General features: G+C 45.6%; 2 protein-coding genes across 18 annotated transcripts in view; one reads left to right on the forward strand and one right to left on the reverse strand.

Moving 5' to 3' along the window:
- Positions 1 to 1,700: 1,700 nt before the first annotated feature.
- HSDL1 (hydroxysteroid dehydrogenase like 1) lies at positions 1,701 to 24,789 on the reverse strand. 2 transcript variants are annotated; one of them, XR_675084.5, is made up of 7 exons: positions 24,657 to 24,789; positions 15,190 to 15,251; positions 10,923 to 11,148; positions 9,812 to 10,257; positions 9,374 to 9,601; positions 2,399 to 4,156; positions 1,701 to 2,262 (listed from the first exon to the last, which is right to left on the reverse strand). XR_675084.5 is itself a non-coding variant. In XM_003315213.7 (6 exons), exons 3-6 carry the CDS (start codon positions 11,140 to 11,142, stop codon positions 4,058 to 4,060), a joined length of 993 nt encoding a protein of 330 aa, XP_003315261.1. In that variant the 5' UTR covers positions 11,143 to 11,148; positions 15,190 to 15,251; positions 24,657 to 24,789; the 3' UTR covers positions 1,701 to 4,057. The 2 variants fall into 2 exon arrangements, 1 of the variants encoding a protein (XP_003315261.1); XM_003315213.7 differs by having other exon boundaries at positions 1,701 to 4,156.
- The window catches only part of DNAAF1 (dynein axonemal assembly factor 1), a 33,831-nt gene continuing 31,872 nt past the window's right edge, over positions 24,737 to 26,695 (forward strand). For 6 of the 16 annotated variants that reach the window (XM_016930277.4, XM_016930278.4, XM_016930273.4 and 3 more), the window contains exon 1: positions 24,742 to 25,140. In XM_016930277.4, coding sequence (XP_016785766.3) covers positions 25,017 to 25,140 — 124 coding nt within the window. In that variant the 5' untranslated portion in view covers positions 24,742 to 25,016. Of the gene's footprint in view, positions 25,141 to 26,695 lie in introns of all 16 variants that reach the window. The other 10 variants (XM_054668511.2, XM_054668515.2, XM_016930274.4 and 7 more) reach the window with 3 other exon arrangements.

The raw sequence follows: 26,695 nt of genomic DNA on the forward strand, positions 1-26,695 counted from the left end.
CATGAATTTCTTTTTCCTTCTTCCCAATGTCATGGAGAGATTTGTTTTACTGCAGATCTCAGCAACTTCAGCATACAATGTTTTTCTTTCCTTATTAAGTGGAGAAGTTTTACCTTTTCACTTAAAAGAGCACTTTACAGCTTCTTAGTATATCCATAGTGCCAGCATCACTACTCTTGGGCTTTGGGGACATTACGAAGTAAAATAAGGGTTACCTGAACAGAAACTGTGGACATGGGGAGAATTCCCATCCCAGGCAGGAGGGAGTGGGATGGTGCGAGATGTCATCATGCTACTCAGAACTGTGTGCAATTTAAAACTTGTGAACTGTTTATTTATGGAATTTTCCATTGAATATTTTCGGACCTTGATTGATCACAGGTAACTGAAACCTCAGAAAACAAAACTATGGATAAGCGGAAACTACTGTCCACAAAGCATGATGACACAAGTCCTGCCCCACTGTGAGTTCCCATCCAACTCACTGATGGAGGTCACCCCCCTAAGTATTTCCACAACCACCTGAGCAAACACTTACTGAAGAAGGGTGTCAACGTCACGCCACGGGAAGGCCATGAGCCTGCCCACCCCCTCCCCCCGGAGCACCTGGCTCCATGCCCGCGGCACCATCATCCCGCCCTCAACAGTGGCGCTGTGCGGGGCTGGCCAGAGCACATCGCCCTCGCAGGGGGCCTGCTGTGGAAGTGGAAGTTCTATCTGTGCACGTTCCAGAGTGGGTTCTAGAGCCGCCTCCCTTCCCTTTCAGTCTCACCATAGGAATTACACAGAATATTTCTTTTTTTTTTTCTTTTGAGACAAAGTTTTGCTCTGTCTCCCAGGCTGGAGTGTCGTGGTGCGATCTCAGCTCACTGCAACTTCCGCCTCCCGGGTTCAAGTGATTTTCCTGCCTCAGCCTCCTGAGCAACTGGCATTACAGGGGCGCGCCACCACGCCCGGCTAATTTTAGTATTTTTAGTAGAGACGGGGTTTCACCACGTTGGTCAGGCTGGTCTCAAACTCCTGACCTCATGATCCGCCCGCCTCGGCTTCACAAAGTGCTGGTATTACAGGCGTGAGCCACTGCACGCGGCCAGGAATAACACAGAATATTTCTACTGATTTCACGACTGTCCTATGCTTGGCTTTATACTCATTAAACATATATGAATCTTTAAAAAGATAAATAACACACAAGCCAATACTGAGACTGAGACATAGATTGACTGGAATAGGTTTTGAGGACATAACCACCTAACCCTCTGGTTCCCAAATGTGATTAGATTTTAAGTAATCAAGGTTAGGAAAACACAGGAAAGTCTCCTGGGAGCTGTCTCTATCTGCTCTCTTCCCTTTTTTTCTTCTTCCCACTCTCTCTTGAATCCATTACAATTCTAGCTTGAAGACTGAAATGGCTCATGGAAAAAAATCACCAATGATCTCCATCCACACAGCCAAATTCCATGATCAAATCAATCTTCACCTTACTCAACCTACCAAGAGAAAGAGATCCAGAAGTCAACCCAGTAGCTTCCAAAGACTAGGCACATAGTTATAAACAATTTTGTTACTGACGTGTCAGCTTTTAATCAGTTATGACCACTGTTGTTCATGTTAATTTCTTGCAATCACTCCTAAGGAAAAAAAAATTCTCTCATTCCAAATTACAAACAACCAAATTACAAATATCTGGAACAAAACTCTTCCAAAGGAAACAGAAACAACTACTTTTATTGTTAAACTTTCAATTCACAGATTAACTTTCAAAGGTTCATATTTCCCACGTTCTTTTTTTTTTTTTTTGAGACAGGGTCTCGCTCTGTCTCAAGGCTGGAGTGCAGTGGCACAATCTTGGCTCACTTCAACCTCCGCATCCCGGGCTCAAAAAATTCTCCTGCCTCAGCCTCCCAAGTAGCTGGGACTACAAGCAGGCACCACCATGCCTGGCTAATTTTTGTATTTTTTGTAGAGACAGGATGTGTTCCCCAGGCTGGTCTCGAACTCCTGGGATCAAGCGATCCACCCGCCTTGGCCTTCCAAACTGCTGGGATTACAGGTGTCAGCCACCGCACTCGGCCCCTATTTCCCACATTCTTAATGAGACCCCATCCACAGTGGTCCAATCAACTTTCAAATTAGCTCTGGGGGAAAAAATACATTTAATGAAAGCTAGAAAACCTAGAGAAGGTCTTGCTCTTCATCTTTCACTGCAGCTATGGACAGCTCGGCACCACATTTGCACCAATCAGCATGTTTGCCCATGTCCTGCCAAGGAGAGAATTTTACATCATCACTGACAAGGTGTGTTCACCTATTCTCATCACGTAACACTGATTCTGATTCCATACCTAATTTATCAATCTAAGACATTACTGGACCACGTAACCTTACATATAACTACCTGACAATATTTTCACATGAAGTTGCTGCTGCTTATTATACATCAAAGTTCACGTCAATGTGGCATGAAGTCAAGAGGATTCCAAGCAAACTCCATCAAAACCTTGGGGCTCACAGCATCTCCCAGTGTGTAGATTTTCACATCTAAGTTCTGAAGACATGATCTAAGCGTGGAAGAGCTCCTGAAGTTGACCACTGATCTTCTGAGTGCAAGTCACATCTGGAAATCCTGTAGGCAATGTCATGGGCAAAATTGTGTTCATAAAACTGTGCTTAGGTCTGCTTATGATAGATTATCACGTCACGAAAAAAATGCCACAGAAGTCCAGACTTTTAACTAATCTACTAGCTTCTGCATCAGTATCACAATGCCGAGCTCTGAATTTTAAATGTGCACATATTGTCATATTCATATAGTGACTTACAGTTTTCAAAGCACTAGGTACATGGTCCTCAAAAATGGTTGGCTTTATACGACCCAAACTAAGGACATTTCATAGGTTTCAATGTTAACGCGTATTGTGAGGGTTTGTGCATAATTATCTTCACAGCAGTAAAGGTATTCACTACAATACATAAATTCATTACACAAACCAAGAATAAGCTTCTAACTTATTTTGACAGATATGTCACACACGTAATTTGTCCATATTTTACTATTTCATAAATACTTATTATTTCTATCAATAATGCTACTGGAATGGAATAATATTACATAGAAAAACGTAGGAAAACCACATATAACAAGCTCTAAAGGGCTAAATTTCAGTTATAAAATGGGTCAGAGGCTGAGAAATCACTATTTATCCACAAGAATTGCCTTATAAATCAAAAGATGACTGCAGGTTTCTCTTACATATCCAAATCTAGGAATAAGTTCATTCCACAGCAGATTTGAAAAAACAAAAATATAATGTAGGAAGTAATATCATTCATGGCAAACCAACAGCATGAAATTTGGTAGGCTTATTTAGGATGAAAAGGAATAATCTAGATTGTTTTAATACCCTATAAGAGTCCATGTTAAGTCATCCTGACAAAAAATCTTTTTAAAAATATGGTAACCATAAATAAAGTTGCTCAAAGGCACCACACACACACGCACACACACGGTTCTCTAATGAAATACCAGTTGAAGTGCAGCATTTTCATTACAGATAGTCACACAGCTAGAGCTATACAATACACACAGATTTCTCCTAAGAGTACCAGCAATCTTAGTTATAAAATAATACTTTTCAGTAGTCTTTCTTGATGCACATTTAAAAACCAGCACAACTCCTCTAGTGAAATGGTCGATTTCCCTTAAAAAACAACATCTGAAATTATAAGACCTGACAAATCATATTATATTTCAATATTAGACAGCTGTGGCTCTAGAACAACAGAAAAGCGTAACTTTCAAACAGCTTAGGGAAAAAGCACTGAAATGTAGATGTCGTCAATCAGCCTCAGGCATTACTGATCCTGTGCCATCCACACACCCTTAAGGTTTTTCACAGCACTCTGACGGTATTATGTCTGCTTTGCAAATGACAAATCAACAGTATGCTGAATAATCAGCAATGAAACACAGGAGATAAATTAAATGTGTTTTTCCAAATGTCAGAATATCGAGGTTCCCAGGAGTTGGCAAAACTTCTCAAGTGGCCATCCAGACTCAGGCTGTGCAGGATAAGGCTTCCTTACGTAGTGAACGGTTGAGAATATTTGCTCCCCACACCCAGAGCCATTCAGGCATATACTGTGCAAAAAGAAACTAAAAATGAAAGAGAAAAAGGTTGTAAGGTTAGAACCCAAAATCAACACTGAAGGAACAAGTACACAGACCAGCACATGAAACCCACCAATCACAACAAATACCCACCAATCAATCACAACAAATACCCACCAATCACAACAAATACCCACCAATCAATCACAACAAATACCCACCAATCACAATACCCACCAATCAATCACAACAAATACCCACCAATCACAACAAATACCCACCAATCAATCATAACAAATACCCACCAATCACAATACCCACCAATCAAACAAATACCCACCAATCACAACAAATACCCACCAAGCAATCACAACAAATACCCACCAATCAATCACAACAAATACCCACCAATCACAACAAATACCCACCAATCACAACAAATACCCACCAATCAATCACAACAAATACCCACCAATCACAACAAATACCCACCAATCAATCACAATAAATACCCACCAATCACAACAAATACCCACCAATCACAACAAATACCCACCAATCAATCACAATAAATACCCACCAATCACAACAAATACCCACCAGTCACAAAAAATACCCACCAATCAATCACAACAAATACCCACCAGTCACAACAAATACCCACCAATCACAACAAATACCCACCAATCACAACAAATACCCACCAATCAATCACAACAAACACCCACCAATCACAACAAACACCCACCAATCAATCACAATACCCACCAATCAATCACAACAAATACCCACCAATCACATTACCCACCAATCAATCACAACAAATACCCACCAATCACAATAAATACCCACCAATCAATCACAATAAATACCCACCGATCAATCACGACAAATACCCACCAATCACAACAAATACCCACCAATCAATCACAATAAATACCCACCGATCAATCACAACAAATACCCACCAGTCACAACAAATACCCACCAATCACAACAAATACCCACCAATCAATCACAATAAATACCCACCGATCGATCCCAACAAATACCCACCAATCACAATAAATACCCACCAATCAATCACAACAAATACCCACCAGTCACAACAAATACCCACCAGTCACAACAAATACCCACCAATCACAACAAATACCCACCAATCAATCACAATAAATACCCACCGATCGATCCCAACAAATACCCACCAATCACAATAAATACCCACCAATCAATCACAACAAATACCCACCAATCAATCACAACAAATACCCACCAGTCACAACAAATACCCACCAATCACATTAAATACAACAAAGGAAAAAGCCTGCAGGCACGACTGTATTGAATACCTATTTTTGCCTAAGATCTTACCCTAGATTCTACATGGAATAGAAACATGACCACCACCCACCTACCCTACTTTCTGTAATGAGGCTGGACTGTCCTGCATGTAAATACAATTCTGTCTTTACTTAACATGATATGAACAAAATTTTCACTGGTTAAGAACCACAAAATCAGCTGGGCGCGGTGGCTCATGCCTGTAATCCCAACACTTTGGGAGGCCGAGGCGGGTGGATCATGAGGTCAGGAGATCGAGACCATCCTGGCTAACAGGGTGAAACCCCATCTCTACTAAAAATACAAAAAACTAGCCAGGCGTGGTGGCGGGAGCCTGTAGTCCCAGCTACTCAGGAGGCTGAGGCAGGAAAATGGTGTGAACCGGGGAGGCGGAGCTTGCAGTGAGCCGAGATTGTGGCACTGCACTCCAGCCTGGGCAACAGAGCAAAACTCTGTCTCAAAAAAAAAAAAAAAAAAACACCACAAAATCATTATAGGAATATATCAGTTGGAACAGACAGACGCATACGTGGTTAGTAGTCTATGAGAAAACTGGGGCTTGAGGGGTAGTATGGAACAAAGTTCAAGAAGAAAACAGGTCAGAAACACCAGGACCTTGGGATGGTATCTTGACCTATGATGGGGGAGCTCAGGGGACCAGGGAAGGGAGTCCTGCTGATGCTGCTCTGCTTCAGGGTCTCACTCAGGGCCTTTGTGCTAGCAGCAGACATAGGGCAATGTCTGAAAACAAATTTGGTCGTCACACTGGGAGTGGATGCTACTGGTATCTAGTGGGTGGAGGCCCAGGACGGTGTTCAACATCCTAAGATACACAGGACGCTCCCCATGACAAGGAATTATCTGCTCTCAATGCCAACAGTGCTGAGGTGGAGAAAGCCTACACTCCTCTAACAGATTTGTTCAAAACCGAATGAAAGTTCTACTACCGTGTATACGAAAGAGAAGAGAGACAGGCCCTTGGCAAGTACTGACATTCTAGTCTTGAACTGAACTGATGAATGATAATAGAGGTCATTCAATCCTTTTGTCAATAAATGGACACAGGTTACTCTCCAGGGAGGACACACCCACACCCACACACACACACACACTCAGGCACTTTGTGAACAAAATTACAGCAGCAAAAGCTATCAGAGAAATATGCCATGGACAAAACAGCAAAGGATGAATCAAATCTTTGATGTAAAATTGGAAATAAAAAATGATAGTGTTGAAAATAATTTGAGTAACATAAAATGAAAACAGAAAGTTTTAACAACTTTATACAGAAAACTATTCCAGGAATTAAATCAGCTTAACAGAATTTCTTGGCAGAAAAATACATTCTCAAGGAAAGTTTATCAATGTGAACAAAATTTAATTTTGAGTAAAATGTTTGTGTTTTATAAACACAGTCAAAACATCTACTGCACCTAAACCTGATCCTCATATCTTTATTTCTAAAAAAATTTTATGGTCAGTGACTTCTAAGACTACTTTTTAGGTTTCTCTGCTTTTCTCAAGTAATTAAAGGACCTGGAAACAACTACTTAAATAAAACTGCTTCTTCTTTTTTTTTTTTTTTTTTTTTGAGATAGAGTCTAGCTCTGTCACCCAGGCTGGAGTACAGTGGCATGATCAGCTGACTGCCACCTCCGCATCCTGGGTTCAAGCGATTCTCATGCCTCAGACTCCCAGGTAGCTGGGACTACAGGCGTGCACCACCATGACCAGTTAATTTTTGTACTTTTAGTAGAGATGGGGTTTCACCATGTTGGCAAGGCTGGTCTCGAACTCCTGACCTCAGGTGATCCACCAGCCTCAGCCTCCCAAACTGCTGGGATTAGAGATGTGAGCCACCACCACGCCCGACCAAAACTGCTTCTTATTAATCTCTCACTTTTCATAAAAGCAATAATTAACTGTTGATATACTTATATGTTTATTTGGTAGTGGCAAATCTAATACTCTTTATGCAAACAGTCCCAAAAATATCTGTTTGATAATTAAGAAAACTCCGAATATTAAAAAAAAAAAAAATTCGGACCAGGTGCAGTGACTCACACTTGTATTTTTTTTTTTTTTTTTTTTTTTTTTTTGTGAGACGGAGTCTTGCTCTGTCGTCCAGGCTGGAGTGCAGTGGTGTGATCTCCGCTCACTGCAAGCTCTGCCTCCCAGGTTCACGCCATTCTCCTGCCTCAGCCTCCTGAGTAGCTGGGACTACAGGCGCCACCACCACGCCCAGCTAATTTTTTTGTATTTTTAATAGAGACGGGGTTTCACGGTGTTAGCCAGGATGGTCTCGATCTCCTGACCTCGTGATCCGCCCGCCTTGGCCTCCCAAAGTGCTGGGATTACAGGCTTCAGCCACCACGCCCTGCCAGCTCACGCTTGTAAATCCCAGCACTTTGGGAGGCCAAGGCGGGTGGATCACCTGAGGTCAGGAGTTCGAGACCAGCCTGACCAACATGGTGAAACTCCATCTCTACTAAAAATACAAAAATTAGCTGGGCGTGGTGGCATGCACCTGTAATCCCAGCTACTCCGGAGGCTGAGGCAGGAGAATCACTTGAACCCGAGAGGTGGAGGTTGCAGTGAGCCAAGATCGCACCATTACACTCCAGGCTGGGCAACAAGAGCGGAATTCCATCTCAAAAAAAAAAAAAATTCTAAACTAGGGCACATCTCTTTACTACACCAGATAAAGGAACTCAAATATATTGTAATAGATAATTATGCATTCTCAAATTAATACTTACGATCACAATTTCAAATATCTAAGAAAGTTACTTTCTACAGTACTAAAAGGTACCAATCCTTTGTCATGCCTAAACAATAAGCTTAAAATAAAAATTCTACGCTTCTTGAAAAAATTAGTCTAAGACTATAGAGATATTATTTGATAAAATGGTTGCATGAAATACAGCCCTATCTTGTGGTTTTGTGGTTTTTTTGGATTATATTTTTCACTGAGAGGTAACCCTCAAGCAGTACTAGAATCTTTTACTTTGAAATTCCCATGTAAATACTTAGTATTTTTATAGTCCTAACATCCACTTACAGCAGCATATTTCTTTTTTTTTTTTTTTTGGAAACAGAGCCTTGCTCTGTCGCCTAGGCTGGAGTGCAGTAGCGTGATCTTGGCTCACTGCAACCTCCGCCTCCAGGGTTCAAGCGATTCTCCTGCCTCAGCCTCCCAAGTAGTTGGGACTACAGGCACACACCACTAAGCCTAGCTAATTTTTATATTTTTAGTAGAGACAGGGTTTCACCATATTGGCCAGGTTGGTCTTGAACTCCTGACCTTACGTGATCCACCCACCTCAGCTTCCCAAAGTGCTGGGATTACAGATGTGAGCCACCACACCCCAGCCAAAGTAGTATATTTCACTTTAAGGTGCCACATAGATTGAACTTTTGAAAATTCTTAATGTAATAATCTCACAAAAGAAAATTTAGTGTCTTTGGTCAGGCACAGTAGCTCACGCCTGTAATCTCAGCACTTTGGGAGGCTGAGGCGGGCAGATCATGAGGCCGGAGATCAAGACCATCCTGGCTAACACGGTGAAACCCCATCTCTACTAAAAATACAAAAATTAGCCAGGCGTGGTGGCAGGCGCCTGTAGTCCCAGCTACTCGGGAGGCTGAGGCAGGAGAATGGCATGAACCCGGGAGGCGGAGCTTGCAGTGAGCTGAGATCGCACCACTGCACTCCAGCCTGGGCGACAGAGCCAGACTCCATCTCAAAAAAAAAAAAAAAAAAAAGAAAATTTAGTGTCTTAACCAAAATTATTAAGTGTCAGGCTTAAGAGTCAGAATTTACAATTCTCATCTTAGGCTTTAATCAGATTTCTCTGTATCACTGAGATAGGTTCACGATGCATTAACCTAATTATGAGACCTGAAGCACACTCCTACCTGAATAGAATGGGACCAGTATCCTGTGGTCCTTTTGGAAATCCCAAGAGTAGAAACAGCATGATGTGCATAGACTTTTGGTGAAGGCACCAACCACGAGCACCTGTGCAGAAAGCTGCTGGGTGCTGTCATGCTGGTGGCTACATAGAAAGGGATTAGACTCTGTACAAAGATTCCTTTAGAGGCATATTCATATTGCAAGGCTCTGCTGAAGTGGTCTAAATAAGCCTGTTGAGACAGAGGGGAGGAAAAGACTTTTAATTCTGGGTGAACTTGAAAATTCAGGAGAAAAAAAGACTTGCTTATTATCAATTCAGGAAAAAATACAGGATAAGCATATGTGAGTTGCTGACAAAGAGTTCAACAAATCAGACCAAACAATTGTTAATAAATGTGCTGTGGCATTAGGATTTCATCTTCCAGTAAGTAATATCTGACCTTAGAAGCAGAAAATGCAGCCAGCTGAGGAGTGGGTTTGCAGCAGGAGCCAGAAGAGATCGTGACGATGGCACCTTTCTTTCTCTCCACCATTCCCGGTAACACAACATGGACCATCAAACTAGCGGCGGCAATGTTCACATTTATGATGTCCCAGAGCTTGTCCTCGGACAGCTGAGTGAAATACTGCGGGTAGGGATAAAACACACCCACGTTATTTACCAAGATGCCAATGTCTTTGTCCTTCAGGGCTTCTCGAATGGGAAGGTAGATCTCACGGCCGCTGCTGAAGTCCGCAACTATAATATCAGTTTCCACTTTGTACGTGTCGGCTATGTCTTTAGCAACAACCTGCAACTTCTCCTCGTTCCGACTAATCAGGATGATATTGAGACCTCGGCTTGCTAACTCTTCAGCGTAGGCTTTTCCAATCCCATCTGTTGCACCTAGGATGCAAGTCAGGAAAAGTGAGCATGCGTATTTCACGGTGTGACCCTTAAAATGGACCCAATGTACCCCCTGTCAGGTTTAGTCAGAGAAAAATTCACACAAGAAATCAAGTCGGTTCTAGTATCTACGAGTCAAGGACACTGTTGCTGAATCAGGAATGTGAAGGGCGCATGCTATACACTCTCCCAGACATCCTGACACAAGGACAGGGAGTTATTTTACATTCACCATATTGATTAGGAGACACAGTAGGAATTTGTTTTCAAACTACTATCTGGCTTGAATGAGTGGCAGGAGGTGCTTTTCTGGGAAATCTTCATAAAATGAAATTCAAAATAGGTGAAGCATTTCTGAAAGTGGTAACACTTTCGAGACAATTTTAAAACAGAGAACAAAAAGGAAAAGCACGTAGTAGGAAGTGGGTCTGGAGGAGGCCTGGGAACAGGAGAGAGCAGAATAGGAAGGATACCAATCATGAGGCAAGTTCTTCCTAAGATGAGAGCAGTAAGAAAATGAAACGTGAACATAATCACGGCAGGAGCCATAAGTTTTATTTTTTTATCAGCATGTTCCCATAAAAACACCACATTAAATTCAAGAGCTCCTTGAATAATGCATCCGACTTCACAGAAAAGATTATTTTGATTATAAAGTAGGTTACCGCTGACAACGGCCCATCTTCCATACTGCTTGATCAAGTCTGCTCTGCTCCCCAGGCGGGGGATAAAATGCAGCCTGATCAGGCTGTAAAAGTCACAGATGACAGTGATGCTTTTTCTGGCCGTATACCAGGCTCCAACCAAAGCTAGAGCTTCCATATAGCAATTGCAAGACCTGGCGATTTCCCTGTACAAGAGGTAGAAACTGTCAACAGCAGCCATGGCAACCTGCAGGGAGAGGGAAAGAGAGAGAGCCTCTTTGGTTAATAAATTAAAGGAACATACACAGTCTGAGTGAAGACATCCAGCTGAGGGCATCAGATCTTGTCAACTGTACGTTCAAATAACACTAACTTTTCAAATGTACGTGGCGCACGGTTTCAGTCTATCTATCTATCTATCTATCTATCTATCTATCTATCTATCAGACAGAGTCTCACCCCGTCGCCCAGGCTGGAGTGCAGTGGTGCGATTTTGGCTCACTGCAACCTCCACCTCCCGGGTTCAAGTGATTCTCCTGCCTCAGCCTCCCAAGTAGCTGGGACTACAGGCACATGCCACCACGCCCGGCTAATTTTTTATTTTTAGTAGAGATGGGATTTCACCATGTTGGCCAGGATGGTCTCAAACTCCTGACCTCAGGTGATCCGCCACCCTTGGCCTCCCAAAGTGCTGGGATAACAGGTGTGAGCAACCATGCCTGGAGATTCAGCCAATTTATGACCTCACCATTTAACATCTGTAGCTTATAAAGTTACTTTCTTCCAAGGAGACTAATCAACATAACTACCAGAAGTTACCAAATTCCCACTAAAATTCAGGTACTACACTACATGCTGTGGCTACAGAGATAAACACAATATGCTCTGCGCCTGTAACATGCTCCTAGTCTAATAATAACAAACAGAAAGCTTCTAATTCATATAGCAGAGGTACATGTATTTGCTTTATTCATAATCAGCAAGAATGGAGGACCTATTACCTGTGTAGGGACAAAGGAGATGAAACAGAGGTGGCACTAAGACATGGCCTTGGCCTCAAAAGCTTACAATCCACTGGAGACAAAACTCAGCTTTCAAAAACCTTTACATCAATTAAAAAAAAATTTTTTTTAAAGAGATACCCTCCAAGCTTGGAAAAATGGCTTCTCAAATGACAATAGAGGGAGCACTCCTCCATCTTCTAACTTAATTTGTAACCATTATGTTGCCTGGTCTCTTACATTTGAGGAAAGAAAAGTCCAACACAACTCTGTTGAGTGTCCACATAACAAGTATATACTAAGCACCTACTATGTTCTATGTACTGTGATTCAAAGGATTCACAGATGAACTAAATGACCGTCCCTAGGTGAAGACGCAGACATTTAACAAAATAATGTAAAATGCCACGTGATCTGGTAGGTGTGTGCCTGCAATCAGAGATAACCCTGCAGAAGTAGACAAAGGCCAGGCATGGGGGGTCTGGCCACAGACCGAGTGAGTGGACTTCATATCAGCCTAACCAACTGTGTGCATCCTGCGAAAGACAAAATATCAAAACAACTGCAATAGACTACACTTATATTACAGGGAACTCAGATACACACAAACCCAAGAACACAGCTTATATTCTAAAAAGAACATGATTTTAAGCCAAAAGAAAAAGAAATATAAAACTTCTGGGGGTGGCAACTTTTGAAGAAATCCCTTTAAAATAGAAAAAAAAAAAAAAAAAGTCTGGAAACTAAGAAAATACCCAACAATAGCAGCACAAATTAGCCTAAGTTTGAGAAAGAATGGGGAATTCCCTCCTACTCCACTGCAGTGTAATCTGAGCTCAACCAAGTTTTGCAAAGTAAAAAAGGAACCAAGCAGAAGAAAACAAATGAACCACTGAAACGGAACACATATAAGAATAGCACCATATTGTGATAAAAGGCATATAAAATAATTTTAAAACTGTTGAATAAATATATATAAATGTGTAGTGTGAATTACAAATCAACAAAACGTACACAAGAAATATGACTGAAAACTGAAGAAATGGAGAAGCAGTAGGATTCCTAAATGCCCTACGATAAGGAAACAATCTCTCTAAAAAAGAAAGTTTCATACTGGTACCTTATTAAGTTGATATTGCTGCTATATTAAGTTACCAAATTAAGCTAATGCGGCATTAAGTTTAAAAAATGTTTTCCACAGCCGGGCACGGTGGCTCATGCCTATAATCCCAGCACTTTGGGAGGCCAAGGTGGGTGGTCAGGAGTTCAAGACCAGTCTGGCCAAGATGGTGAAACCCCGTCTCTACTAAAAATACAAACATTAGCTGGGCATGGTGGGGGGCACATGTAATCCCAGCTACTTGGGAGGCTGAGGCACAGAACTGCTTGAACCCGGGAGGAGGAAGTTACAGTGAGCCGAGATCATGCCACTGCGCTCCAGCCTGGGCGACAGAGTGAGACTCCATCTCAAAACAAACAAACAAAAAAGTTTTCCTCAAATGAAAAGTTGGGCCCCTTTATTCCCTACAGGTAAAATGCTGTCCACTGGGGCTCTGTGCACAGAAACTCACCTCCCACAATGAGAATGCCAAAGTTCATCACGAAAAGGAAACATTTTAAATTTGACTAAGTACATAAACCAAATACTTAAGCTAAAAACAACTAAAATAAATGCTCCTTTGGGGTAATTTTTCTTTATGAACCAGAATGGCTGAGATGACCTAAAATATGAGCTGTCTAGTTCAACAAAGTCTTTCTTTTTTCTGAGCAATCTTCGGTACAGCAGTCACCAATACCCCTTACTGCTCCCAAATCCTTTGATTGACAATCCTTTGAAATATATTCAAAGTTAGGGCCCCCCTTCAGTGTAGCGAACGAGCATACCTGTTGCCAGATCTGCATGAGAGGAAGCCGCGCCACCACCCCTCCCACAACCCTCCTGCTGCTGGATATGCTGATGACGGGCACGGTATCAGAGTTTTCACACTGGCTGTAGCCCTTGAACAGTCGTTAAGTACTGGACTCCCAAAGACAGGCCCAAAACATTAATATCCTATAAGAACATTAAAAACTGACATTCCAGCCAGGGACGGTGGCTCACACCTGTAATCCCAGCACTTTGGGAGGCCGAGGTGGGCAGATCACTTGAGGTCAGGAGTTCAAGACCAGCCTGGCCAACATGGTGAAACCCAATCTCTACTAAAAATACAAAAATTAGCCGGGTATGGTGGTGACTGCCCAGCTTGGGTGGCTGAGGAAGGAGAATCACTTGAATCAAGCAGGCGGAGGTAACAGTGAGCCAAGATTGCACCACTGCACTCCAGCCTGGGCGACAGAGTTAGACTCCATCTCAAAAAAAAACCCCAAAAAACAAACAAAAAAAACAACCAAGATTCTATGTTAGACCATCCTAAATTGTGAGTTCCGGAAATAACTCTTAAAAAGTGTGGGTGCCTTTTGTCATAACTAATCAAACACAAGGCCATGAGGAAAGTAAATGCAAAAACAATTACCTGTATGTAATTACCTGTATGTACCAGGACCTCTCAAGCAAAATGTAATAAAATTGGGAATAACAAGCTATGACTAAAGAAACCTAGACACTTGGAATATTAAGCTTATTCTTCTAATAACAGGTAGGCATACATCTAGGCTGTTAAAACAAGTGTTTTCAATGAAAAAATAGATACCACAGGCCAGCCACGGTGGCTCGCGCCTGTAGTCCCAGCACTTTGGGAGGCCGAGACGGGCGGATCACAAGGTCAGGAGATCAAAACCATCCTGGCTAACAGGGTGAAACCCTGTCTCTACTAAAAATACAAAAAATTAGCAGGGCGTGGTGGCAGGCACCTGTAGTCCCAGCTACTCGGGAGGCTGACGCAGGAGAATGGCATGAACCCGGGAGGCAGAGCTTGCAGTGAGCCGAGATCGCGCCACTGCACTCCAGCCTGGACGACAGAGGGAGACTCTGTCTCAAAAAAGAAAAAAGAAAAAAAAAAGAAAGAAAGAAAAAACAGATACTACATATCAAGATCAATGGGTTGTAGCCAAAGCAGTATTTGTGGGGAAATGAGTTGCTCCAAGCCTATAGAGTAAGGCTCTCGCTACAAAAAGGAGGTCAGGCTTGCCTCATGGAGGAACCCACACAGATAGAAGCTTCCTCCTTAAGCCCGATTTTTTTCAAGAATCTGAACCTTTTTGAAGTAAATGTCTAGCAAAAGGCGCCTGACCACAAAGCGGGCCCCAGTTTTTCTGCTGTGGTCGTTCCCTGCCCTGGGGTCTCTTACCTTCTGTCTGCCAGTTCTGGGCCGTCAGCAGTATGTGGCTCCGTCCTTCTCTTAAGGCCAATCTGTGAATAAAACCAACAAGAAACAAATGCCTTTCCTTTTCCTCATAGTTCAGCTGGGAAAACTTTACATTAAACTAACATCCAAGTGCTCAAAAATTAAGAAAACACAAAAATTCTTACGCCATGAATCTCTGTACAGGCAGCAAACCATGTACTAAGCACCAAGTACCCTCCTCTCAGAATAAGAAAAGCGCCTGGCGTCTGCTGGGGGCAGAGTCCACGCGTCCTCAGGCACAGCTGGAGGGTGCCCCCCTTTTCCTATGCCTTTTTTCCTAGGGAACATTTCAACAAATGGGACAAAAGCCCATTCCAATCCCAGGAGCCCTTGGGGAAACACCGCCCAGGCACCAGGCCGGCATCGGGGAAGAGAGCAGCCACAGCTGCCCTCGGTGCCTTTTTCTGCCTGGTGCCTGTCTGGGTTTCACCTGGGCCTCCCGCTGCCTCACTCTGCACACCCCTTCTTCAGCTCCACCTGCAGCGTTCCCTGGAACATCCACATTGCCACAGGCTGCCCTGGCCTCTCTTTCCAAATTCCTGGCAGGGATTCTGGCTGGCCCACCTTAGTTCAGGTGTCCACCACCTGTCTAATCTCCTGGCAGGGTGGCAGGGAGGAAGGCGTCCTACAGTGTTTGGGGGCAGCCCCCCTAGGCTGTGAGTGGGTCAGATGCTTTAAGGAGGAAATGAAAGGAAACCCCTGGTCCACATTTTCCCTCTCCTCCACCACACACACTGCATTGCAACTGTTCTGTCTCTGACCACCCCAGCAGGCTACAGTCCTCCAGGGCAGAGGCCAAATTCTACTCCTCTCTGTTTCTCCAGCACCTTCCACAATTCCTGGCACAAAGAAGCTCAACACTACCACGTCTCTGGCTGCAGCTCACAGGCAGTCTTTTCCTGTCCAGCGCTCAGCCCCCAGCTCATGAGCGGACCACCCACAAATTCCTTTGATCCTTTACAGGAAGAAAAGCCTGTGTGCTAAACCCACCAGGGACCTCCCACTCAGGCCAGCAGAGGAGATGCACCCACTGCAGAGGTGAGTACAGGAACCTGGGGCTGAGAGGCTTCAAGCCCATCATGGCCCAGCTTCTCAACGCCCCCACTAGACACCCCTCACCTCTTGTCAGGGGAGCACCATCATGTGCAAGTACCTTAAACGTGTGTTAATATTATTGTTGCTATGTATATTTTAAAAATCACAGAGCATCAGGGGGGCTGATGGCATTCAAGGTCTGGTCCTCAGCCTTGATGGACAGAAACGCAAGTTTTTCATTCCTCAGAGGCAGCTCAAGACAAAGAAATCTGACTCACATCCACAAAACCCACAGAAGACTGATACATTCAAATGCCAATTTAGGAATGGATAGTGAACAACACAGCGAAGAGGCCTAAACACACATGGTCACTGGTCCTACAGTCTCTCGAGATCTACACGGAAAACCAAACTTCTAGAACAGCAATGAAAAATACAAAGTGTCAGAGACTGAGGACACCATCATGAATAAACCAGGACTCCGTGCCACCCGGTATACACAGAAGTCAGAGAAAGATAAACAGAGCAACTGCAACATGAGGTGGCAAGGGTGCCACTGGGGTGAAATGGGTCTTGAAGTGTGAGCAGAATTTCTGGGCAGAGAGGAGGGAAGGGGCCTCCCTGGCCCGGGCCCATGGAGAAAGGCTCGGCACCGTCAAGGGTCTGGCCTACTCGGGAAACATTAGGAAGTCCCCCGCATGGACAGCACAGGCTGTGCTGTCCTGTGTGACGCCCCATGTGTGCAGGCGCACAGGCGTGAAGGAGACTGGGAGAGGCAGACTGGAGATGCCTTCACGCCAGACTGGAGTGCATGGACCTCCTCCTTGAGCACCAAGGGAGGGAGCTGGTGGGGCTTGTTTAGGAAGGTAACGCAGCAGGGGAGGAGGGGGGCTCCTGAGCCCTGGTCACTCAGCTGGGGATGAAGGAGGGCCACACGGAGAGCCAAGGCTCTGTGGCCTCTGCTGCTTCTCAGCCTTGCCAGACACTTCACACATTCACTCACACCCTGATGGGCCAAAAATGTTAAGAGAATTGGAAATTAAAACTCATTCCCTGCTCTCAATCTTCTTCCCCACCCTTCTGTACATGATGGAAAATAACATTTTTCTCATGACAAAAGAAATCAGTACTTTCCCCAAAGCCACCAAATTTCAAAAGCTCATAGCCTCTCACTGAAACTTTCAAAGGAATTTATCACACATTTAAGCCTAGAAGTCCACTAAGGCATATGTAGATATCAAGCCTCGTCAAAGTTACTTTAGGTATCTGACTAGTTACTAGATAAAATGCATACGTCTGGAGAGCTAATGTACAGTACAGTGACCGTAGTGAGCAATACCAAACTGCAGGCTTAAAATCTGCTTAGAGGATAGATCTCAAGTGTTCTCACCATAAAGAAATAAAAAAGTAACTGAGGTGATGAATGTGTTAACTAATTTGGTTGTGGTGATCATTTCACAAAGTATACATATATCAAATCATGTTGTACACCTTAAATTTATATAATTTTATTTGTCAATTATACTTCGATGAAGTTGGAAAAATATAAAATAATTTAAAAAAATTTTTAAGCTTTGTTTTCTCATCTCTGCAGAAAACTAAAACATCTGTGAACAAAACAAAACCAGAACTGTCCCCAAACTAGGAAAAGAAGAGCAAGTCCCTATTATCTTTTAAGCATTTTCTACTTCTACAGGGCAGGAGTCATCAAAAACCTACAGGAAACGTTACAACTACAAAAGCGTCACGGGACAATTATGGTCAAAACTGCAAGGAGCAAAGTCACCTCTTCAAAGCACCACTGCTGTGGCCTGTAACATGATCCCACTCCACAGTGAAGGGGACTCCACCTAGCAGTGTAAAGGGCAATCAAATCAAATACAAAAACCTTCATGGACCAAGAGTTCTGGGAGGAAAGTCTTGGCTGAAACATGGACATCACCAAGCTATCCAAATGCGTGTGATGTGGGGCGGGTGGTAAAAGAACACAAGGCAGACTGGCCAGGGTTTTAAAGAAGACAAAGCAAGTAGGATGGAAAAAAAAGACAATCAAAGCATTAGCGAACGACAGTGTGGTGGGCACAGTAATGGCCTCCAGGGATATCTATAGCCTAATCCCCAGACCCTGTAAATACGTCACCTTATGTGGCCAAAGGGACTCCGTAGATGTGACTGAGTTAACGACTCTGAGCTGGGGAGGGTGGGTCCAATGTCATCATGTGTCCTTGTAAGGGGGGCAGGAAGATCAAAGAGAGAGAGCAATGTGACTACAAAGGGAGAGGTCAGAGAGAGCTCGAGTTGAGGGTGCTCTGTGCTGCTGGTTTCGATAATAGAGAGAGGGGTGGGTCACCAGTGAAGGACTGGGGGTGGCCTCTAGAAGCTGGCAGAGGCAAGGAAAAGGATTCTCCCCTGGAGCCTCCAGAGGAACGCAGCCCTGCTGACACCTTGACTTTAGCGCAGTCAGAATGACTTCAGATTCCCATCTCCAGAAGGAAGAGACATCTGTGTCATTTTAAGCCACTACCTTTATGGCAATTTGTTACATCAGCCACAGGGGATAAGGATAAACAGTGGGAGGAAGGGATGGATGAACAGTCAGTTCAGCTTTCAGGACAGCGAAGAGACAAGCTGAAAACTCTGCAACCTCCCTTAAGCCAAAACCACTACGTGTATTCAGGAGCCAGAAAGTCTCAGAGGTTCCTGCCATCTTCGACTGACCAGGGTAGACCTGAGGTCCTCCTCCTCACCAGCTGGGATTGTCCGGCTTTTCAGTAAGGCTCCAGGGCGATGGCTGTTTTCATTGAAAACATTTTTCCAAATAAATCTTACTTTTTTCAGAGTGTGAATCTGTCTTGTACTCAGTACTCCAAATCCTCTGTTCTTCCTGACCTTTCAAGTCCCATGCCTTCTCCTCGGTTCAATCACTTCCTGACAAGCACCAACAACATGTCAGCCCTAGGGAGAAACTTCCCTTCCTGTCCCTTCCCTTCCCAGGCCGTGGCACTGCCCCCACCTCTGAATTCCTCTCCACCTCTCTTACCCATGTGGCACTTAGCACACACTGCTTTGGATTCTATTTAAACACTCAACTTGCTTATATCTTGGTTTCTTGGTTGTCCAAGGAGAGCATAGGCCTCTGGAGGGCAGGAGATGTATAGAAAACGAATTTTTCTGTAACTAAAAGAAATTTTTGTTTTTAGGCAGAGTCTTGTTCTGTCTTCCAGGCTGGAGTGCAATGGTGCAATTTCTGCTCACTGCAACCTCCGCCTCCTGGGTTCAAGCGATTCTCCTGCCTCAGCCTCCCGAGTAGCTGGGACTACAGGTGCCCTCCACCATGCCCAGCTAATTTTTGCATTTTTAGTAGAGATGGGGTTTCATCATGGTGGTCAGGCTGGTCTCGAACTCCTGACCTCAAGTGATCCACCCACCTCGGCCTCCCAAAGTGCTGGGATTACAGGCGTGAGCCACCGCGCCTGGCAAAAATGTTTAAATATATACAAAAGTATGCAAAACCTATTATGCACAGTTCAAAGAATAATAAAACAGCCACTTAGCCACCAGCCTACTTAACAAAACCAGTGTCGTGGAAGTCCTGTATGCTGTTCCTCTGATTACAGCCCCTCCTCTATCCTGGAGGCAGCCTCTCTCCTAAATTCTGGGGTAGTCACTCCCTGACTCTTTTAACAAAACAAATGTATACCCCAAGCATGTATTCTGAAACAGTCACAGTACTGCTAAGTTTCGCCTGGTTTTGAACCTCACATAAAGGAACCACACCACATGGACCCTTTGGTGACTTGTTTCTTTCACTCAACATTATTCCCGAGACTCATCCATGCCCCTGCAGCTGCAGTCCACCCTCCTCTGCAGCTGCACAGTATTTCACAGTTCAGATGCACCGCAGTTCACAGGTCCCCCTGCTGCTGGTTCAGATACACCACGATTCACAGGTCCTCCTGCTGCTGGTTCAGATACACCACGATTCACAGGTCCCCCTGCTGCTGGTTCCGATGCACCACAATTCACAGGTCCCCCTGCTGCTGGTTCAGATACACCACGATTCACAGGTCCCCCTGCTGCTGGTTCCGATGCACCACAATTCACAGGTCCCCCTGCTGCTGGTTCCGATGCACCACAATTCACAGGTCCCCCTGCTGCTGGTGCTAGGCAGGTGAACTGTTTCTGCTGGTTTTGACTTTACAGTTAGGAACAGCACTGCAGGGAGCGCTTGTCCCCATCTCCTGCACACCTGTGCAAGAGTTTGCAAAGGGATTTGCCCATGGTTTAACTGCTGGGCCACATGCATTCCACTGCCAAATGCTTTTGCAAAGCGGCAGAACCCATTCACACTCCCGCCAGCAGCAGGTTCGTGCCACTCCTCAATGTCACTGGCTGGTAGCGTCCAAAGCTTCACCTTCTGCCAACAGGGTGGCTGTGAAATGTTATCTCATTATGGTTTTAATTTACATTTCCCTGGTCACTAGTAAGGCTGCAGTCCTTTTTATATGTATGTGCTTTCTGTGTTTTGTAATCTATGAGATGCCCGTTCCTATCTTTTGTCCTTCCCTTTTTTTCTCTCAGACTTGTAAGAATTCTTTAAATATTCTAGATACTAGCTCTCTGTATGTTTTGTGTCTTATTATAGTGTCTTTGATGAACTAAATGTGTTGTTATTATTACTGAGACAAGGTCTGGCTCTATTGCCCAGGCTGATGTGCAGTGGCATGATCACAGCTCACTGCAACCTCCGCCTTTCGGGCTCAAGTCATCCTCCCACCTCAGCATCTCAAGTAGCTGGGACACAGGCATGTACCACCAAGCCCAGTTAAACTTTTTTTTTTTTTTGTAGAGATGGGGTTTCGCCATGTTGCCCAGGCTGGTCTCGAACTCGTAAGCTCAAACCATTCACCTGCCTTGGCCTCCCAAAGTGCTGGGATTACAGGTGGGAGCCACTGCACCCGGCTGAATGTCTTAATTTTGAAATAGACAAATATATCAATCTTTCTGCTTTAGGGTTTGTTTTATTTCAGAAATCCCTCCTTAGCCTCAGGTCATGAAGAAATTTTTTCGAATTATTTTCTAGAAATTTTACACTTTTGCTTTTTCAGTTTAAGTCTTTTTTTTTTTTTTTTTTTTTTTTTGAGACGGAGTCTCGCTCTGTCGCCCAGGCTGGAGTGCAGTGCCGCGATCTCGGCTCACTGCAAGCTCCGCCTCCCGGGTTCACGCCATTCTCCTGCCTCAGCCTCCCGAGTAGCTGGGACTACAGGCGCCCGCTACCACGCCCGGCTAATTTTTTGTATTTTTATTAGAGACGGGGTTTCATTGTGTTAGCCAGGATGGTCTCGATCTCCTGACCTCGTGATCCGCCCGCCTCGGCCTCCCAAAGTGCTGGGATTACAGGCGTGAGCCACCGCAGTTTAAGTCTTTAATCCTCCTGGCGTTTTGTGATGGTGAGAGGCTGGGATCTCACACATCTTTTTTTTTTTTTTTTGAGACAGAGTCTCGCTGTGTCACCCAGGCTAGAGTGCAATGGCGCGATCTTAGCTCACTGCAACCTCCTCCTTCCAAGTTCAAGCAATTCTTCTGCCTCAGCCTCCCAAGTAACTGGGACTACAGGCATGTGCCACCATGCCTGGCTAATTTTTGTATTTTTTTTTTTTTTTTTTTTTAGTAGAGACGGGGGTTTCACCATATTGGCCAGGCTGGTCTTGAACTCCTGACCTTGTGATCCGCCCACTTTGGCCTCCCAAAGCACTGGGATGCCACCGGCCGGATCTCACACATCTTTAATATTCCTCCTCAGCACCTGACATGCTGCTGTAGACAATTACATTTAATAAACAGAATCAAATACTGCTTTGTGTTCAAAGCTCAAATTTCACTCTTGAGAAAAAAACTTAAGCTTTTCATACTCTGCGTCAGCACTTTGACAAAGTTAGCATTGGTGTATCATGACTTTTTGGGATGTCTTTACCTTCACTGCCAATTTTTGGTATAGGACTAAAGGCACAAGGAAGCTGAGCCTAAAGGGCAGCAACATGGAATTAGAAACCTGGATTCTCATCCAATATCCAACACTCTTCACTGTCATGTCTGTATTTATGCAGTAAGAATTAAAATATTCAGAGTACCCCACTCCTAGGCAGATACCCAAGATAATTAGAAACTTTTGCTCACATAAAACTCCTGCTTGCAGGTTCACAGTGGCCTACTCACAACTGCCAGAAGGCAGAAACAAACAAAATGTCCATCAACAAATGAATGAACAAGCAAAATGTGGTGTTATCCACACAAAGGAGTATTACTCAGCCATAAAAAAGCATGAAGTACTGATACATACTACAACATGGATAAACTTTGAAAACATTATGCTAAAGGACAGAAACCAAATACAAAAGGCCGTATGTTGTATGTTTCCACTTGTATGAAATGTCCAGCGTAAGCAAATCCATATAGAAGATAACTTAGGGCTGCTGAGGGACAGGGGGAGAAAAGAGGTATGACTGTTAATGGGGTTGGGGTTTCTTTTGTAGGTGATTAAATGTTCTGGAATTAGTTACTGGTGATGGTTGCATAGCATTGTGACTATAGCAAGAACTACTGAGTTATACACTGTAAAATGGCTAAAATGATAAATTTTATGTCATGCGTAATTCATTTCGATTTTTAAAAACCTACTTTAAAAAAAAGTAGCACCAATTTGTTCAACTCTGTTGCCCTGGAATATTCCAGCAGTGATTAAAACCACAAACTTGGCCGGGTACAGTGGCTCATGTCCGTAACCCCAGAACTTTGGGAGGCCAAGGCGGACAGATCAGTTGAGGCCAGGAGTTCAAGACTACCCTGACCAACACAGCGAAACCCCGTCTCTACTAAAAAAAAAAAAAAAAAAAAAATTAGCTGGGTGTGATAGAACGTGCCTGTAATCCCAGCTACTTGGAAGGCTGAGGCAGGAGAATCACTTGGGCCCGGGGTGCGGGTTGGCGGGCAGAGGTAGCTGGAGGTGAGATCGCAGGCACCATTGCAGTACAGCCCTGGCGACAGAGCGAGATTGTCTCAATCAATCAATCAACACACACACACACACACACACACACACACACACACACTCTCTCTCTCTCTCTGTTTCGCTCTCTCTGAAAGGGGCCTGCCTGGGTTGGAATCCATCTCTCCATTTAAGAGTTGTGTGTCCTGAATGAAGTTACTTTGCCTCTGCACGTTGCTCACATCACCTGTACGAAAGCGCATTAACAGTTCCTGCCTAAGAACTACAAGAGGAATAAAATGAGGTGGTCCATAGAAAGCACTCAGAACAGTGCGGGTCCATGAGTGTTCAACAGACCTAAGCTATTAGCCACAATTATTGTGTTTGATGTTAGCCACTGGATATCTGTGGCGGTCAGAGTAAAACTGAGAGCTCACTTTATGCAAAAGACTCTGCTAAGTGCTTTATTCCTATTGTCCCACTTTATTCTCTCATTAACCTTATAAAGCGCAGTCAGACTATCCCGTTTATAAATGGGGAAATTAAGTCTTACAGATGTAAAGTAGCACACCCAAGACCCCACAACTCAGAAAGGGGCTACCTGCAATTCACATGGAGGTACAGCAAGGCGCAGAGTCCTGTCCAGGGAGCCCACTGTGAGACCCCCCGACTGCCTCGCAGTCACCTGTACACATCATGTTGGGATGGCCGAGGGGCGCTGCAGCGATCCGGTTTCTGGGGCTGCGTCTGGGAGGCACGTTCAGAACGGGGACCTGCCTGGTTCTTCTTCCCAGCCCTTCCTCTCCAGCACCCGGCAAGGCCCAGTCAACACGAGCAAACTCGGAAATCCTGGCTGAACCCACGACCGCTGCATATTTCCATTTTAGAAAAACACGGCAACAACAACTCAAACCAAATCGTTCAGAAATGAGAATAAAGAAGCACCGACAAAGGAGGCGATTGCTGGGGCCGCTCGGGGGAGGAGCCGGGTGAGAGGCTGCAGGGAGGGCAGGGCATGCGCCGGCGACAACGGGGTTCGGGGTTTGGGGGGCAAGGCCCGGGGGAAGGGAGAGAACAGGGGTGCAGCGCCGCGGCGGGGGGCGTGAGGATGGAGCCGGGGGAAGGGGGGCTCTGAGATGTGAAGGGGCGGGGCTGGGGCTTTTTGGTCTGAAGGAAGGAGTCTCACGGGACGGAGGGACGGAGATTTCCTGGGGTCAGGGGCGCCAAGGGGATTCGGGGCCGGATGCAGCGGAGGGGGCCCGGGGCCTGGGGGGCGTGGTGAGAGCTCAGAGGGGTCTCGCCAAGCAGCCGGCTGGCGCTGAGGGGACCGAGGAGGGGTCTGGGGCGGAAGGGCCGCGAGAGGGCGCCCAGGGCGCGGGGGGCGCGGTACCTGCAGGGCGGCAAATTCTTCCAAACCGGTCCCGCCAGACCCGCGCGGCCGCCGCCCCCGTCTCGGCCGCCGCAGCTGCTGCCGCGCCGCGCCCTCACGTGACCCGCGCACGCGCCGGGGGTGGAGCCGTCTCAGACCCGCCCCCACCCCCGGCGTCCCCAGCGCGCCGGCCCGCCCCGAGTGCGCGTGCGCAGCGGTTGCCTTGGCGACAGGAGAAGCGTTGGGCTGTAAAGAGTAGGGCGCCAGCGGCTGGCGAAGAAGGAAAGAGGGGAGTGTCTGGCTGGGCTGGGGCCGTAGCGACGTCCGCCTCGAACCTGGGCCCCCCAAAGCTGCGGGGCGTTCGGTGTCGCCGAAGTAAACATGCACCCTGAGCCCTCGGAGCCTGCGGCAGGTGGTGCAGCAGAGCTGGATTGCGCGCAGGAGCCCGGCGTGGAGGAGTCTGCGGGTGACCACGGGAGCGCAGGCCGAGGGAGCTGCAAGGAAGGTGCCGACTGCCCCCCAGGGAGGGCGGTGGGCGAGGGGCCGACACGGCTAGGCGCTCCAGCCCCCTTCCCACACCACATACCCGATCTTCACAGCCAAATAATAACAATAATAATAATGGTAGCCACCAACGCTCTGCAGTAGGGGCTTCTCTCGCCATTTCGTACTGAGGAGGAAACATACTTAAGAGATTACAAAACTTGCACCAAACAGATAACCCTCAGCTAGTCAGTGACAGAACAGACTCGGCCGCGTGCGGTGGCTCAACGCCTGTAATTCCAGCACTTTGGGAGGCCGAGGCGGGCGGATCATCAGGTCAGTCAGGAGTTCGAGCCCAGACTGGCCAACATAGTGAAACCCTGTCTCTACTAAAAATACAAAAAATGAGCTGGGCGTGGTGGCGGGCGCCTGTAGTCTCAGCTACTTGGGAGGCTGAGGCAGGAGAATCGCTTGAATCCGGGAGGCGGAGGTTGCAGTGAGCCAAGATCTCGCCATTGCATTCCAGCCCGGACGACAGTGGGAGACTCTGTCTCAAACAAACAAACAAGCAAACAAAACCCACCAGACTCAGGCCCAGACAGTCTGGGTCTCCAGAGCCCCAGCCCTAACCCACCAACGCCATTCTCCCTGCTCCCAACTTTGATGCTTTAAATGTGTCCCTTTATTGCTATCACTATGTAAGATCAAAGGCTTTCTCTCCCTCCAGACTGCATGTTGTGTCAGGGCAAGACATCCTGATTGAATTTGGAGTCTAGTCCAGTGCCTGACCTAGGGTAGAGAGTCCGAATGAAGAGTTGGTTCTGGGGTCAGTGTGTGATCCCCTCACCAAAGTTTGCCACAATGGACTTGAAAGATAACCTTCATGGCCAGGCACAGTGGCTCACGCATGTAATCCCAGCACTTTGGGAGGCAGAGGCAGGTGGGTCACCTGAGGTCAGGAGTTCGAGACCAGTCTGGCCAACATATCGAAACCCTGTCTTTGCTAAAAACACAAAAATTAGCAGGGCGTGGTGACATGCTTCTGTAATTCCAGTTACTTGGGAGGCTAAGGCAGGAGAATTCCCTGAACCTCGGAGGCAGAGGTTGCAGTGAGCCAAGGGGGAGGCTGAGGCTGCAGTGAGCCAAGATCACACCACTGCACCCCAGCCTGGGCAATGGAGCAAGACTCCGTCTCAAAAAAAAAAAGGAAGGAAGCCTGGCTTCCGCTTCTGCTCCCGCTAGACTTGGTGCCCTAAAGGAAACCTTTTAGTGATTACATTAAAAAACCACTTGATTTGTGTTCCAGTTTCTGAACCCAAGCAACAAATAAACCAGCTGATTTGTGTTCCAGGCAACAAATATATCTTAAGCATCAACTGTCCAGATGAAGCTTGTATGAGGAGCCATAGGGAACTGGCATTGCTCGGTGGAAAGACCCTGGTCTTGGAGCCATTGACACTGGGTTCAGGTTGAGGCTCAGCAGCTGGCCAGCTTTATGGCTGTTGGCCCAGAGCTTAACCTCTCGGAGCCTTAGTCTCCTCATCTGTAAGCTGGGATAATTATACAGGAGTATAAGG

This window comes from Pan troglodytes, chromosome 18, assembly GCF_028858775.2.
Source record: "Pan troglodytes isolate AG18354 chromosome 18, NHGRI_mPanTro3-v2.0_pri, whole genome shotgun sequence".
Taxonomy (NCBI): Eukaryota; Metazoa; Chordata; class Mammalia; order Primates; family Hominidae; genus Pan; species Pan troglodytes.